The sequence below is a fragment of the Raphanus sativus genome, chromosome 3 (genome assembly GCF_000801105.2).
Source record: "Raphanus sativus cultivar WK10039 chromosome 3, ASM80110v3, whole genome shotgun sequence".
NCBI lineage: Eukaryota > Viridiplantae > Streptophyta > Magnoliopsida > Brassicales > Brassicaceae > Raphanus > Raphanus sativus.
This window is the reverse complement of record NC_079513.1, coordinates 20,957,552-20,973,709: the sequence shown is the minus strand read 5'-3', so window position 1 is coordinate 20,973,709 and position 16,158 is coordinate 20,957,552. Positions and strand designations below refer to the sequence as shown.

General features: G+C 41.6%; 3 protein-coding genes across 3 annotated transcripts; all 3 read left to right on the top strand.

The window, feature by feature from the left end:
* Nucleotides 1-2,272: 2,272 nt before the first annotated feature.
* LOC130510089 (uncharacterized) lies at nucleotides 2,273-3,714 on the top strand. Its single transcript, XM_057006429.1, has 4 exons — nucleotides 2,273-2,287; nucleotides 2,355-2,368; nucleotides 2,712-2,925; nucleotides 3,197-3,714. Exons 1-4 carry the CDS (start codon nucleotides 2,273-2,275, stop codon nucleotides 3,584-3,586), a joined length of 633 nt encoding a protein of 210 aa, XP_056862409.1. The 3' UTR covers nucleotides 3,587-3,714.
* A 6,934-nt stretch (nucleotides 3,715-10,648) lies between these two features.
* Nucleotides 10,649-12,204, top strand: LOC108844493 (uncharacterized). Its single transcript, XM_018617758.2, has one exon. The coding sequence runs from the start codon at nucleotides 10,734-10,736 to the stop codon at nucleotides 11,919-11,921; it is 1,188 nt and encodes a 395-aa protein (XP_018473260.2). The 5' UTR covers nucleotides 10,649-10,733; the 3' UTR covers nucleotides 11,922-12,204.
* Nucleotides 12,205-13,419: 1,215 nt separating this feature from the next.
* Nucleotides 13,420-15,975, top strand: LOC108847953 (zinc finger CCCH domain-containing protein 63). The gene is made up of 8 exons (XM_018621336.2): nucleotides 13,420-14,196; nucleotides 14,402-14,491; nucleotides 14,577-14,678; nucleotides 14,776-14,922; nucleotides 15,013-15,132; nucleotides 15,225-15,284; nucleotides 15,371-15,468; nucleotides 15,554-15,975. Exons 1-8 carry the CDS (start codon nucleotides 13,642-13,644, stop codon nucleotides 15,696-15,698), a joined length of 1,317 nt encoding a protein of 438 aa, XP_018476838.2. The 5' UTR covers nucleotides 13,420-13,641; the 3' UTR covers nucleotides 15,699-15,975.
* The last annotated feature ends 183 nt before the right edge of the window (nucleotides 15,976-16,158 follow it).

Below are 16,158 nucleotides of genomic sequence, written 5' to 3'. Positions count from 1 at the left end.
TTTTTTTTTCATTTTCCGCGAACAGAAACCCTAACAGTTCTCTCTCACCGGCGATATCAAAGGCGATTCGAATTCCCACTATTTCCGAACAACCATCGTTCTCAACGTCGGCTATCTATCTCACTTCATTCTCACCGTTGTCGCCGCAGCTTCTTCTAACCCTAGCGCCGCCGATTCCTCTAAACCCTAGCGCCCCCGCTTCCACTATTTCCGAACAAACCGTCGCCCTCGCCACCGTGCTCACCAACGTTCTCACCGCCGCTTACTCTAAACACTAGCTAGCACCGCCGTTTCTTCTAAACCCTAGCGCCGCCGCTTCTTCTAAACCCTAGCGCCGCCGCTTCTTCTCTGTAAACCGTAGCGCCGTTTCTCTGTAAACCCTAACGCCGGTAAGTCATCAAACTCGTGGAAAAGATGAACATAAAACGTTGTCTCTTTCAATTTACTCATTCTCACACCGTTTCACGTTTATTTTTTCAGATCTATAACCACAATGACGAGTACTCGAACTCCTTCTGCGACTAATCAGGTCCGCTTGAAATTTTTCTACTGGAAGACTTGTAAGTAAGTCGTCTGGAAAGTCTTCAACCTGGACGACTTAGTACGTCCATTTGGAAGACTTTCCAGACGACTTAAATATAAGTCGTCAACTAAGTCGTCCAGTTGGACGACTTTCTAGACGACTTATATTTAAGTCGTCTACTAAGTCGTCTGGAGTAACAATTAAGGCGTGATTGATTTAGCTTGTGTTCTGACTTCTATTGTTGTCTTTGATTATTTTGCAGACAAAAAGGATGGATATTCCAGAACTCCCCCGTAGGTTATACACATTAGGGGAAGAGCCAGAACCCCACAATAGCATTTCGTATCATACGGATAACACGAAGTTGCATACTGCTCTTAGGGAAGCTCTCACTGATGCTGAATTTGAAGAGCTCAAGGAGTCGAGATTGGGAGTTTTCATCAAGTTCAAGGAGCAGGGATTTGGTTGGGCTTCAAGGCTGGTTCACCACTTGCTCGGTTTAAAGCTGGACATTAAGAAGAAGTACGAGATGTGGTGTCTCGTTGGTCCAGAACCTGCGAGGTTTTCACTGTTAGAGTTTGAAAACATCACTGGTCTAAACTGCGACTACATCGAGGACCTTGAGACACCAGAATGTGAAGTTACCCCACAGATGGTTTCTTTCTGGGAGATGATGGGAGTTCATCGGGAAGCTGGGCCAAGTACTGATCAGATAATAGCAGCACTGAAGAGATGCGGGGATTGGTCCAGGGAAGATCGCAAGCGACTCGCGTACCTTTCCATCTTCACTGGATTCATTGAAGGGAAAAAGTTCTCAAGCGCTACACGAGCTACTCTCGCAAGGCTAGTGATGGATTTAGAAAGGTTTGAGAATTATCCATGGGGGAGAGTCGCGTTTAAGGTGCTGATGGACTCTTTGTGGAACAAAGATATTACTGGCTGTTACACCGTGGATGGCTTTATACAAGTTCTTCAGGTCTGGGCGTACGAAGCTATTCCGGGATTGGGTGCTAGTATTGGTCTACCCAGAGCAAACAGTCCGTCTCCACCGATTCTGGCTTACGACGGCAGCAGAGGCCGCAGATTCATGAAAGCTGCTATCTTGAGTCAGGTACCTTTCCATCTTCACTTAATTAAGTCGTCCGGAAGGTCTTCCAACTGGACGACTTAGTAGACGACTTATTATAAGTCGTCTGGAAGGTCTTCCAGCTGGACGACTTAGTAGACGACTTATTATAAGTCGTCTGGAAGGTCTTCCAGCTGGACGACTTAGTAGACGACTTATTATAAGTCGTCTGGAAGGTCTTCCAGCTGGACGACTTAGTAGACGACTTATTATAAGTCGTCTGGAAGGTCTTCCAGCTGGACGACTTAGTAGACGACTTATTTAAGTCGTCTGGAAGGTCGTCCAGCTGGACGACTTAGTAGACGACTTATAATAAGTCGTCTGGAAGTCGTCCAGCTGGACGACTTAGTTGACGACTTATAATTAAGTCGTCTATTTAGTATTTTGTTTCAAATATCTAACTCGATTCTTCTTCTATTTACTGCAGACCCGCGTGATCAACTTTGTTGAGAAGGAACATTAGTGAAATGTGGCCAAAATGGGACTCTGAGGTTGATGACGTGCCCGCGGAGAACATCATTAAAGTGATGTATGATCGGAGACCGTGGAAGTGGACCATGGATTGCTGGGAAGTCACTGGTACAAAACCCAAGTTTGTGACTCCATCGAAAAGAGCCAAAGAGATGGTTGTGGAGGAGGTGGAGGAGAGACAATCAGAGACTCGGAAGAAAGCTCGTAAAGAGGCTCCTAAAGAGGCTCCTAAAGGCTAGAGAAGAGAAGTGCTCCTACAGAGGCTACAGAAGAGGCTACAGAAGAGGTAGAGAAGAGGCTAGTTGGGTGACCAGAGAGGAGTTAGAAAACATGTTCAAGGACTTAGGTGACATGATGAAAGAGAGGGTTTAAGAAGTGCATCAGGGAGATTAGGAAGATCTCCGATAGATTGGAAGCTGTGGAGAAGAAGTTTGGTGTCACCAATCAGGCTACCCCTCAAGCCCCAGAAACCGGGGTTAGTAAAAAAACACCCTACCCCACAAGCCCCAGAAACCGGGGCTAGTAACAAACAGACTACTCCTCAAAAGGATCAGCCTCCACTTCAAACCAATCATCCTACTCCCCCACCAGACAGCCTGCTCCTCAAAAGGCAAAGCCTACTCCTCAAACTAAACAGCCTGCTCCTCAAACTAAACAGCCTGCTCCTCAAACTAAACAGCCTGCTCCTCAAACGAAACAGCCTGCTCCTCAAACTAAACAGCCTGCTCCTCAGACGAAACAGCCTGCTCCTCAAACGAAAAAGCCTTCTCCACAAAAGAAACAGCCTTCTCCTCTGCCCAAAGAGGTTAATATCAAATCTTTAAGTCGTCTGGTCTTTGTATAGATTTGTAAATATATAAGTCGTCTGGAAGGTTTTCCATCTGGACGACTTACAAATAAGTCGTCTGGAAGGTTTTCCAGCTGGAAAACCTTCCAGACGACTTATTTGTAAGTCGTCCAGCTGGAAAACCTTCCAGAAGACTTACAAATAAGTCGTCTGAACTCCAGCTGGAACCAAATCCTCTCCCAACTTTTATTTAAGTCGTCCAGGGTTAACTTGTTCTCTTTTATTGCAGAGATTGTTGCCGGAGGATACAGCAGATGAGGCGATCTCGGTATATAAGATCTTGCCGGAGGATAAAGCAGATGGTGTCACCTCCAAAGAGATTGTTCCTCTCACTTCCACTGACCAACCGAGCTTCGCTTCCAACGATCAACAACCGAGCTTCGCTTCCACCGATCCAGCTTCAGCTTCAGAACCGAGCCTGGTTGTATTGGACCAAACAGCTCCCACTGCTTCTGTGCGTGCAAGGAGTGAACGAACGAAGAAACCTGCTCCCACGCAGATATCTCCTTATACGGCAGAGAGAAGGAAACTCCTTAGAGTGGGAAAGTATAATCCATTTCCCACACTAAACAGACCTAAGATGAAGGAGCTCGCTGATTGGTTGAAAACTGATCCGTAAGTGATTGCTTTACCCATAATAGCTTGATTTAGTCTACCAAAACTGATTGCTTTTTTGTTTGCAGTGATTATTTCACTAAGGAAGAGGACAAACCACGTACATCACCAACTTGGTGGTATCAAAAACTCCGGACATCCAAGCATGGCTGGAAGACGTAGTAAGTCTTCTGCTTATCTTTAAGTCGTCTGGTAACTTGTCTTTGTATAGATTTGTAAATATATAAGTCGTCTGGAAGGTTTTCCAGCTGGACGACTTATTTGTAAGTCGTCCAGCTGGAAAACCTTCCAGAAGACTTACAAATAAGTCGTCTGGTAACTTGTCTTTGTATAGATTTGTAAATATATAAGTCGTCTGGAAGGTTTTCCAGCTGGACGACTTACAAATAAGTCGTCTGGAAGGTTTTCGAGCTGGAAAACCTTCCAGACGACTTATTTGTAAGTCGTCCAGCTGGAAAACCTTCCAGACGACTTATTTGTAAGTCGTCTGGAAGGTTCTAACTTGTATTATTTTATATGCAGCATATAGATGCTTGGATGAATGTGCTGAGGCAGAGGTATAAGGAGAACCCACAATGTTTCCGGAGCGAGCGAATGTGCTTCCTGGATCACAACTTTACCCAGTCTTGGAGAGAACAGTATCTGGTCTTCAAAACATCGTCGTCTGATCACAATGGTTTAGGAAAAATGCTACCTAGTGGGGCGGCGAGTTTGTATGACGGATCAATGCCTTCATTTTGCCAATCAAACAAGAAGTGGGGGAGGACATTGATGATATCTATGCGCCACTGAACTTGGACAACAAACATTGGGTGGCTATTTGGATATCGATCCCTAAGAGGCACATAGTCGTCTGGGACAGCATACCTTCAACTACCATACCAGAAAGATGGGATGAGATAATGGAGCCTTTTCTCGAGATGGTCCCTTATCTGATTGTGGAGTGCGGAGACCAGATGCATGGGTTGGAGCGATACACTTATGAGAGACTCCTCAAAGATGTACCCACGGCCAACAATGGTGATTGTGGCGTGTACGCTGCAAAGTACATTGAATGTCATGCTCTTGGGTCCCCTTTAGCCCTAAAGACTTTGCTAGGTCCAATGCGAAGACTATGAGGGATACTATGGCTTTGGCTATATGGACGGAGCTTGTTGATCAGCATCTGAAAGATAATGAGGATGGTGGTATGTTTGTAGGCATGTATGATTAGATACACAAATCAATTTGTATAGATTTTTTAACTTGTATAGATTTTTTAACTTGTATAGATTTTTTAACTTGTATAGATACACAAATCAATTTGTATATTTGAACTATTTGTATACACAAATCTATTTGTATATTTGAACTATTTGTTTACACAAATCTATTTGTATGTTTGTGGGCATGTATGATTTATTTGATTTTCTAACTTGTATAGATTTTCTAACTTACAAATAAGTCGTCTGGAAGGTTTTCCAGCTGGACGACTTACAAATAAGTCGTCTGGAAGGTTTTCCAGCTGGACGACTTACAAAATAAGTCGTCTGGAAGGTTTTCCAGCTGGACGACTTACAAATAAGTCGTCTGGAAGGTTTTCCAGCTGGACGACTTACAAAAATACACTTGAAGGGATAGTAGAAGGTAGTCTAAACACTGGACGACTTAAATACACTGGACGACTTAAATACACTGGACGACTTCGTAAAAGGTCGTCTAAAAAAATACACTTGAAGGGATAGTAGAAGGTAGTCTAATACACTGGACGACTTCGTAGAAGGTAGACGAAACACTGGACGACTTAGAAATTAGTCGTCTGGACGGGTAATCAAGACTGGACGACTTATATTTAGGTCGTCTGGACAACTAGTCAACTGGTTGTGTACATTGTGGTTTCGTATGGCCAGTTTCCTTGCAGTTTGAGCATCTCCGTGCCCTGTGTTTCTTCCTGGGTTTGTGTCCCCTCATCCTAGATAGCTCCAACCAAGATTGCCATCTTGATTTCTTCTGTCTCCCCGGACCACGCTTTACGTTTGGAGGAAAGCATTCTCGTTCCTCAATATGTTGTGACACGATAGGATATATATTCTCTGAGTATCCTGCATACAGATGATTCTTTGAGTAAAGTGGACATACAAGTGTGTCGATATGCACACCAGCATGTGTTCCAGCTGCTATAGCATGAGAGCAAGGTATTTTCTCCACTCCATAGACACCACAACCACACTTTACATGTTCCAAATCAACCGCACAGTCCATTTTGCCACCTTTGACAAAGAAACGCCATCCATCAATTGGTTCGACCGTCATCGTATCCGCTATCTCTGATCGAACAGCAAGCAAGTATTCAACACCCCGGCTATGTACAGTTGGGAGACTCAAAGCATCTTGTCTCCTTTTCCAATACCATTTTCCTAACTTCTGCCTTATGAACTCCAGCAGGAACGGAATCGGAAATCCTCTTGCTCGCTTCAGTGCGGAATTAATAGATTCAGCGATGTTGCTTGTTTTTTATGTTGAACCTGTTCCCCTTACAATAAACCCTTGACCATAGCTTGGCGTCGGCCTTCTCCAAATACGTTGCAAGTTCCGGGTTTGCACTCCGTATCTCAGCCATGTACCGGTTAAAATCGTGAACCGTGTGCGCATAAGCAGCCCCTTTCACCAAGTACATGAGATGTTTCCCTTTAAACTTTTTGACAATGTTATCTTGAAGGTGATAATAACATATTCCTCGGGTTGCCCAAGGAAACACCTTCTCACACGCACTTTTAATGGCCGCGTGCCGGTCAGAGACTATCACCAGAGGCTTGTCATGAGATATACAACTAGCCAATTTTGTGAAAAACCATTCCCAAGAAGGTTCATCTTCAGCATCCACGATCCCAAAAGCCAATGGGAATATCTGAAAATTGCCATCTTGTGCGGCTGCAACTAACATAACACCTCCATACTTTCCACTTAGGTGAGTTCCATCCACCACAATGACCCTTCTCTGATACTTAAAACCTTTGATAGAAGCTCCAAAAGAGAGAAATAGATACTTAAATCTTTTCTCAGAATCAAGTTCTATAGCCGTGATAGAATCAGGATTTGCAATGGAGATTTGCTCGAGATATGAAGGCAGACGCGAATACCCTTCTTCTGCTGATCCTCTCACCAATTTCTGTGCATATAACAGTGCTCTGTATGAAGTGGTGTAATCAAGCGTCATGCCAAACATGTTCTTCATTGCATCAGTGATATGCTGTGGAGTTATCCCATCAATGATCCCACACGATCAATGAAAAGACTACCAACATACTTTGGAGTACAGTGTCTCCGCTGAGCGATTCGGTCTCCAATTGAGCATAAATGTTTTTCCACATACTTTGTTACCCAAAACGTGTTTGACCCATGTTTCACACTCGCTCTGATCTTCCATCCACAACCGCTAACCCGACATATTGCCACAAGGAGAGTTTTTGTTGATTTGTATATTCTGAAAGAAAACCTACCCCTCACTGCTGTCAACCGCAGCTCTGAAAGCAGTGCATCCTTGCTAACAAAACTCTGGTTGACATAGATGCTGGTACAATCCGATTTTCCTCCTTCAATAGCATTTGTCTTAGCATATGTCTTTCAATTTCTTCAAAACAAATATTAATCATCATCTTCCTCGTCCTCATCTAGAACCTTTCCATAAAGACTGTAATCCCCACCATTCTGATCCGTTTCACCAACAATAGTGTTATCAGCATCCTCCTCCCCATTTTCCTCCTCCCCATTTTCCTCCTCCCCATCTTGATTTTCATCTTCAACAGACTCATTATCACCAACATCTTCAAAACATTCATCAGCCTCATCATTATCACCAACATCTTCTTCCCATTCACCAGCTTCATCATTATCACCAACATCTTCTTCCCATTCACCAGCTTCATCATTATCACCAGCTTCTTCTCTTTTCTCTGAAACCGTTTCCACCTTGCTGCGGCTTGATACACAAAGACATACTCTATGCGTTTTGAGTATCTCGAGCAAGTTTCGAACTTGTCTATCACTTGTAACATGAATGGGAGGACTGCTTGGAGTCATCATCATTTCTGCTGGTAATGAGTAGCTAATCTCCACAGTCACTGATCTCATGTCCAGGTTATAATCTTCTTGAGCCATTGCAACAAGTTCAGCATGTGTTGAATCTTCATTCAATAAAAACAATCTTGCTCCTTTGAGATCATCAACCACAAAATCCCAACGGAAATCTCTCAACAACCATTCTCCATACACTGCATGTAACTTAAAAATCATCTGCAAATATTCAAAATAAAACACATTAGTAAACATAGAGAAAATGAAGAAGTTCAACAAACATTATCGCAGACGACTTAGATTTAAGTCGTCCAGAAGACTTAAAGGTAAGTCGTCTAAAGAGGTCACTTTTGCAATTGAAAATTAAAAGGGACGACTTAATTCTAAGTCGTCCGGCTTTGTTTGTTAAAAAAAAAAATTCAGACGACTTATATATAAGTCGTCTACGAAAAACGGGCTAGTTTTGCATTTGACCGAATCGTGTCAGATCTTTGACTATTTCTGGACGACTTATAAATCAGTCGTCTCTGGAAAGTAAAAATTTCAATATTTTATTCAAACTAGACGACTTACACGTAAGTCGTCCCAGGTTAGTTTTGTAATTGAAAAATAAAACTTGAAATTTAACTTTCTCCAGACGACTTAACTAAAAGTCGTCCAGCTAGACGACTTAATTTAAGGTCGTCCGGGATAAGCAAGGTTTGGACGACTTAATTGGGAAAAATTCTGGACGACTTTGCTTTCCCCGGACGACTTTAAATTAAGTCTTCTGACGGGACGACTTTATATTATGTCGTCTAATAAAATTAAATTATGAAGTTTTATTTTTCAACTACAAAACTAACCTAAGACGACTTACACGTAAGTCGTCTAGTTTAATAAAATATTGAAATTTTAACTTTCCGAGAGACGACTGAATTATAAGTCGTCCAGAAATAGTCAAAGATCTGACACGATTCGGTCAAATGCAAAACTAGCCTGTTTCTCGTAGACGACTTATATATAAGTCGTCTGGACTGTTTTTTTTCACCAAACAAAGCTGGACGACTTAGTTTAAGTCGTCCGTTTGACCAGAAGACTCATCAGTAAGTCTTCTACATACAGATGACTTACTTGTAAGTCTTCTACGCGAACAGATTTTGAAAAAAATTCAAATTCGTACCTTCAACTAGGTGAGATGACTTTGTTTGCACACAGGGTCTTCTCCAACCACCCAGAACCTCAAACGAAAGCAACCGTAAGTCAAAACGAAAGAAATATGGCTCCAAACAATTTTGAATCAAAAGCTTCAGTTTTTTGGATGAATATGGAGAGAAAGTGAAAGAAATGTTGTTTTTAGTTCATAACAATTGAAACAGAGAGAGTGTAAAGAGATTTACGTGCATTAAAGGGCATTAAAAGCTCCAAACAGTTCGTACAAGGTTGTTCCCACTATTCATGGCAGTGGCAATATTGTAAATACTTGAAGAAAATGAGGTTGAGACAGTAAAGAAGCCATTTTCGAAAAAAAAAAAAAAAAAAAAGGGTTAATGGCATTTTCGTAGATAAAATGCAGATGTGGGGTTAAAAACTCAAAAAAAAAATGAGTCAAAAGAAAAGGTTAGTTTTCTGTTTGAATTCAAGTTTTGAGTCACTTTTGCAATAAGCCCTTAATTTAAATACAATTTGTTGGAAAAAAAAGAATACAATTTCTTCTTCTTATTTTTTTTGACAACATACACTTTCTTCTTATTAACTACAAATTTCACAAGTTAAATTTTTATTTATTCTGAGATTCTTTCTAATATATATATATATATATATGATTAACGTTTTTATTTTTTTTTGGATATCAATTTTAATTTGCTTTTACAAAAAAATAACTTTTTAAAAAATGATCAAAACTTTTTTTAATTAAAAGATAAATATGCATTTATATTCTTGAGATAATCTAAATTTACGGTTTATAATCAAATAGTGGAGTTTTGGAAATGAAATTTCAAATTTTAAAAGGTAAAACTAAAATTAATTTTTTAAAAAAAAAAAACTATTTTGGTCATTTTATTTTTGGAGGATTATTTTTGTGATGAAATTTTAAAAATAACTGTTTGAGATATATATCTTGACAAGACAAAAAGAGTAATTATCAAATATATTAAGTTTTTGCTTAAACGTTTTATAATTCACAAAAACAACCATTGAGATATGAATCCTAATGATGCTTAACTAAATATTGTTTTTGTATTGTAATATGTATATCTATTTACAAACTTATATCTTCCCAAATTTTAATCAAATATAAATATTGAGGATGTATATTTAAGCTGATTAACTGTACCTTCTAACAAATCTTATGCAGCTAGCAAATTATTGACGTCAAAAACATTAAACTAACAAAACACTTTTGTCCAGCAACCGATACAACATTTCAAACAAAAGTTAATTAAAAAGAAATACTTGCTTTTTGTATTTGTACTTGTTGCAATGGCTGTGTACTTGACTTTGACAAAATCTAGCAGAAGAAAGAATCATATATCTACACTCGTATTTTCTTTATTGTTATATATCTTTTGGATTTTGGGTATACAATTTTTCTATCATCACAAACATTAGCCAAAAGAAAAGAAAAGAAGGAACCTCTTCATTTTTAATGTTCTTAAAATATAGCCAACAACGAAAGCAATATCATACAAAGATCCAAGTGAACAAAACTGTGGGGGGGTTTGGAGATTTTCTTTTTGTTTCAAATCGGACCGAAGGATGTATTTTTCTGATTTAAGGTTTCTATATAGAACTCGAATATTATTTTGTTCAAACATGGAGACTTAACGGCGAAATGCATTGACAATCTCGGTTCTAAAATAAACCAGAGTCAACGCATACTTCGTAATCTGTTTCCCGCCTCTCTCTGTTTAATTCCGTAAACCAAGCAAAATGTCTTAACCAGCTGATATACTGAACAATTGCAATAACGAGTCTCTTTACCAGGACCTTCTGGCTGTCTTAGAGACTCTCAAACAATAACTTAAAAATCCAAAAAAAAAAAGGATATCCGCATATCCGTCGTCTTCCTCAACATCCAAACTTGCCCAGAAACACCATCTCTGAGTCTCTCCGCAATGAGTCTGTTCTGCAATTCGATCGAGACCCTCTACCCAAAACCCAGTCTCCTCCACAAACCCCACTTCTTTTCCCTCCCCGATACAAACCCAAGCTTCGCCGGATTCCCTCGCCGCCGTCTCCGCCAACAACCCCCGACCATCAAATCATGCCTCAAACCCGCGTCCTCCTCCGAAATCGACATGGTGAGGAACAAAGAAGGCATCTTCGCCCCAAAGGAGAAGAAAGTAGTCGTCTTGTGGGACCTCGACAACAAACCCCCACGCGGCCCGCCTTACGAGGCGGCGACGGCCCTCCGTCGCGTCGCCGAGAAGCTCGGCCGAGTCGTGGAGATCTCCGCGTACGCGAACCGCCACGCCTTCATCCACCTGCCACACTGGGTCGTCGAGGAGCGGCGCTCGAGGAGGAGCCTCGACTTCGCGGAGAGGAAAGGAGAAGTGGTCCAGGCGGAGCCGTACGTCTGCGGGGTCTGCGGTCGGAAGTGTAAAACGAATCTCGACCTGAAGAAGCATTTCAAGCAGCTACACGAGAGGGAGAGGCAGAAGAAGGTGAACCGTATGAGGTCGTTGAAAGGGAAGAAGCGTCAGAAGTTTAAAGAGCGGTACGTCTCCGGGAACGAGAAGTACAACGAGGCGGCGAGGAGGCTGCTGACGCCGAAGGTGGGGTACGGGCTGGAGGCGGAGCTGAGGAGAGCGGGGGTTTATGTTAAGACGGTGGAGGATAAGCCGCAGGCGGCGGATTGGGCGGTGAAGAGGCAGATACAGCATTCGATGACGCGTGGGATTGACTGGTTGGTTTTGGTATCGGATGATAAGGATTTTTCTGATATGCTGAGGAAGGCGAGGGAGGCTGATCTCGGGACGGTTGTGGTGAGTGATAGGGATGGTGTGTTGGGACGGCAGGCTGATTTGTGGGTGCCTTGGATGGGGGTGGAGAATGGGGAGATTGGGGAGAAGGATTTGGTGCCGGAGAAGAGACGGCGGTTTGATGATGATGAGGAGGTGGAGGAGTTGTTTTCGTTGTCGTATGATGAGGATGAGAGGGGGGAGATGAGGGTGGAGAGCGATGGGTTTGGGAGGTTTAGTGTGTCTGCGTTTTCGGAAGATGAGTGGGTGGAGGAGGATGAGGGAGACTTTGCGTTGAGTGATAGTGATGATGATGATAGTGACGATGAGCTCGGCTTCTGAGTTTTAGGTGTGGATGTTTCAGTCGGTTTTGGTCAAACCGGAAATTCGAGTTGAAACATCTGAAATCAAGAGTATAACCAATCTTTTGCGTAAGCAAAGATATTGTGCGTTTGTGAAGGAAAGCCATGAGCATGAGAATTCAAGTTAACATTGTTGGATGAGTTGCTTTCTGAAACTAACGGTTTATCTCTGGTTGGTTGGTTGTTGTAAGTTATGGGATCTAGGGTTTTGTTTTGGTATAGTGCTGGTATAAAGCTGAGTGGCCCATTCTTTCACAGCTCAACTGGTGAACAATCAGAGATTTAACTCATATCCATGATGTGGTCAAAAGTCATAATATTCGTATCAAAGAAAGTTAACAGAATCAGATGAAAGAGTCAATGATGCATATTCGTCCATAATTGGGGGTTAGGTTGGTGATTTCCTGAAAGTTATCTAAATTAAATAAAAGAGTTACAGTTTAGATGGAGAGTAACATAATCCAAGCAAAACTACAATGAATGAGACTACTGGTGGGCAAAACAATCAAATAAACCCACTCACAAAAACCATTGAGTAGACCCTCCTGGTGCATATTGCAGAGCTGTTTGATTTGACTGGTATTTCTAGAGGCTCATCGTTGATCCAGTCTGAAAACTGCTGGTGTTGTAAAGGAGCTGCTATTTGCTAAAGTGATAAAATTGGAGTTTGTGTTGTAAAGGAGGAATGTGATGAAAATGGTAGTTTCACTTTTCATAGGTTGCTTTTTCGTGGTCTAACAATTGACTATTGTTAACTAGCTAGCCTCTGTTTCTAATCCTCATTAATGGGTAGACGCATATTTTCATCTTGCTGATTGCCACTTTAGCCTACCTATATTGTGTTGTTTTGTTTCACGTGTTTGGGAAAATGTGTTGTTTTGTTTCACGTGTTTGGGATTTGTGTACTTTGTAACGTGTCTTTCGACTTCAAAATAGCACAAATGCTCAATGTTACACTTCTAGATTTGCAACTCTTAAAGCCGCAGGGCACCATCTCAGTTATCCTTCACTGGAGAAGTTTTGGGGGGGGGTTCTTTAGAGTCTGCCAAACTCGCAACATTTCATTTGAGTGGATACAAAGCTTTTCACACAAGTGTCAAAAAACGTCTACAGTATAGTTCATAACAATTTGTTAGTTGATTTTTCGGTTTAACCGGTTTGATTGTTTGTGAAGTTTTATGTTTCTTCCTTTAATTCCTTTTTTATTTTTTGAACAATTCTTCCTTTAATTCCTTTTTTATTTTTTGAACAATTCTTCCTTTGATTCCATAAATAAAACAATCCATCCAAAAGAATAACAATTTTTTTTGTTGGAAAATAAAACAACACACACACACACATGCAAGTCCAATAATGCCAGCTCAATTTCAAATTGGAAATGTATTATACCGGTTTAAACCGAAAAACGAACAAGCATTAAAGTAATTCTGCAAAACGGAAACTTCATAAGGGCTAAAATAGTATTTTAACATTCGACGTCAAGCTGACGCGACTGTTGTCTCATTCTCTCTCTCTCTCGCTGCTACTTCTGTCCGCTCCAAGAAAGATCCGAAGCTTACACAAATCCACTTTTGAGTTTTTATTTTTCCTCTCCACTTTTTATCTCAATTATTAAGAAATAAAAAAAACCCTAATTTCGATTCAAATTCGCGATCGTACCTCTAACTGCAATCGAGAGAGAGATTAGAGACGGAGGCGATATGGATTTCGATTCGAACGGAGGAAACAAACGAGTCTTCAACCGACTCGGCGGCGGGCCGACTCGCCCCTCCCCGCAAACCGGCTCACGTCAGCAGCAACAAGTCTGCTACCACTGGCGATCGGGTCGGTGCTACCGAAACCCCTGCCAGTTCCTCCACCGAGAGCTACCGGGTCCGGATCCGGGCCACACGACGAACAACAACAAAAGAATCGCGGACGAATCGGGCTTCGCGGGTCCGAGTCACCGGAGAGGACCCGGGTTCAACAACGGGAATAGTAATAACAACAACACGTGGGGGAGGTTCGGTGGGAACAGGACGGTTTTGACGAAGACGGAGAAGGTTTGCAGGTATTGGGTGGATGGGAGCTGTAGCCACGGCGACAAGTGTAGGTTCTTGCATTGTTGGAGCAAAGGAGATGGGTTCGCGTTGCTGACTCAGCTCGATGGGCATGAGAAGCTTGTGAGTGGGATCGCTTTGCCTGCTGGGTCTGATAAGCTTTACACTGGGAGTAAAGATGGGACTGTTCGTGTCTGGGACTGTGCTTCTGGACAGGTATATGATGTTTTGTTTAAGGATTAGTTATCGTTGTTTGGTTTGGTTTTTGATGTTGTAAGAGTAATGAGCATGTTTTGAGAACCTTTATTGGTGGAAACTGATGGGCTTTAGGTGTTAAATTAGGAAAGAAAGTATGTGATTTCTTTTTTGTTTTAAGCCTTCCTTAATTAGTTTACTTACCATGGGCTACTATTTGGATCAGTGTACAAGCGTACTCAACCTTGGTGCGGAAGTTGGGTGTGTGATTAGTGAAGGCCCGTGGCTATTGGTTGGCATGCCAAATCTTGTGAAGGTCAGTTCTGAGTATGATTGCTCTTACCATTTATTTTTCTTTACTGTCACGGTATTAAGGAACAGTATTGTTGTTGATGATACAGGCTTGGAATATGGAAACGAATGTAGACCAGAGTCTGAGTGGACCTGTTGGCCAAGTGTATTCTCTTGTTGTGGGCACTGATCTACTCTTTGCAGGCACACAGGTAAAGCTTCCAAGTTTTTTTTTCTTCTTTTTCTTGCTATAAACATATCAGCTTCTTCTGGTGAAAATAAGTCGTAAGCTGTTGACTTTCTGTGCAGGATGGTTCTATATTGGCATGGAGATATAATGCTGCCACTAACTGCTTTGAACCGGCGGCGTCACTGATGGGCCACACACTTGCGGTTGTTACCTTATATGTTGGAGCTAACCGGCTCTATTCAGGGTCCATGGACAAATCTATAAAAGTAAGTACTAGTATCATCTCCCTATGCTTGAGATGAGAACTCACATTATCGTGGTTTTGAGCTAATTGTTTCGGTTTTGTACATTTGCAGGTTTGGAGCCTTGAGAATCTTCAGTGTTTACAAACTCTCACGGATCATACATCAGTTGTGATGTCTCTCATTTGCTGGGATCAGTTTCTTCTGTCTTGCTCATTGGACAACACGGTCAAGGTTAGGTTCATTCTTAGCTATCTATCAGATCGGATAATCTTGTGAAAGTTTTTTTTTTTTCCTGTTGACGTTTTTTTCTTTCTTGGCTTTAGATATGGGCTGCAGTTGAAGGAGGCAACTTGGAAGTTACATACACTCACAAAGAAGAACATGTATACACCTGTTATCCTCTCACTTTTGGTCCTAATCTTATATGTAATGTAGTAACTAACAACTTCTGTGAATGTTATGGATTCAGGGGGTGTTAGCTTTATGTGGTGTACATGATGCAGAAGCCAAGCCGGTTTTGCTGTGCTCTTGCAACGACAATACATTGCGTCTCTACGACTTACCATCGTAAGTCCTTGCAACACTTGTTTGTTTTCTAAATCTCTACAACATCTTCATTCTGTTTTCTTAATAGCTCAAGTTCATTTGTTAGATTTACGGAGAGGGGCAAAATCTTTGCAAAGCAAGAGATAAGGTCAATCCAGATAGGTCCAGGTGGCATATTCTTCACGGGTGATGGAACCGGTCAAGTTAAAGTATGGAAGTGGTCCACTGCACCAGCGGCGGCTATGTCTTGAGGAGAAGTTAGAAATCTTATCAGAGTTCTTTCCTACGATGTTCTTGTGCCATTATATATATTTGGGGTCTATTGAGTTGTCTCTCTTTCTTATTGATGTCATCCCTCCCTCCTAGTAAAGGCCATGATCTGATGAGATTGTGTCATGTTAGGAGTTTTGAGACAGAGTTGGGAGAGTTTTGGTCCCTGTTTTGTCAAATTTCAGCATTCTCTGTCTTGTAACGCTTGGATTTGTATGGTCAGATTGTCATAATAAAAGGATTGGTCTATTCCAGAAAGATTCGGAGTTGATGTACAGTGACTAGAGTGAAGCCTTCTTATTACATAAACCAACATCCTACAAGAAAGTAAATATAGTGACAATCACAATTCTAGGCACACCAAAAGCTCGAGCAGCCAAACATAGTGACAAGACCGATAGGTCCAGCTCCCAAACAAAGAGGATCACACTTATTCCAAAG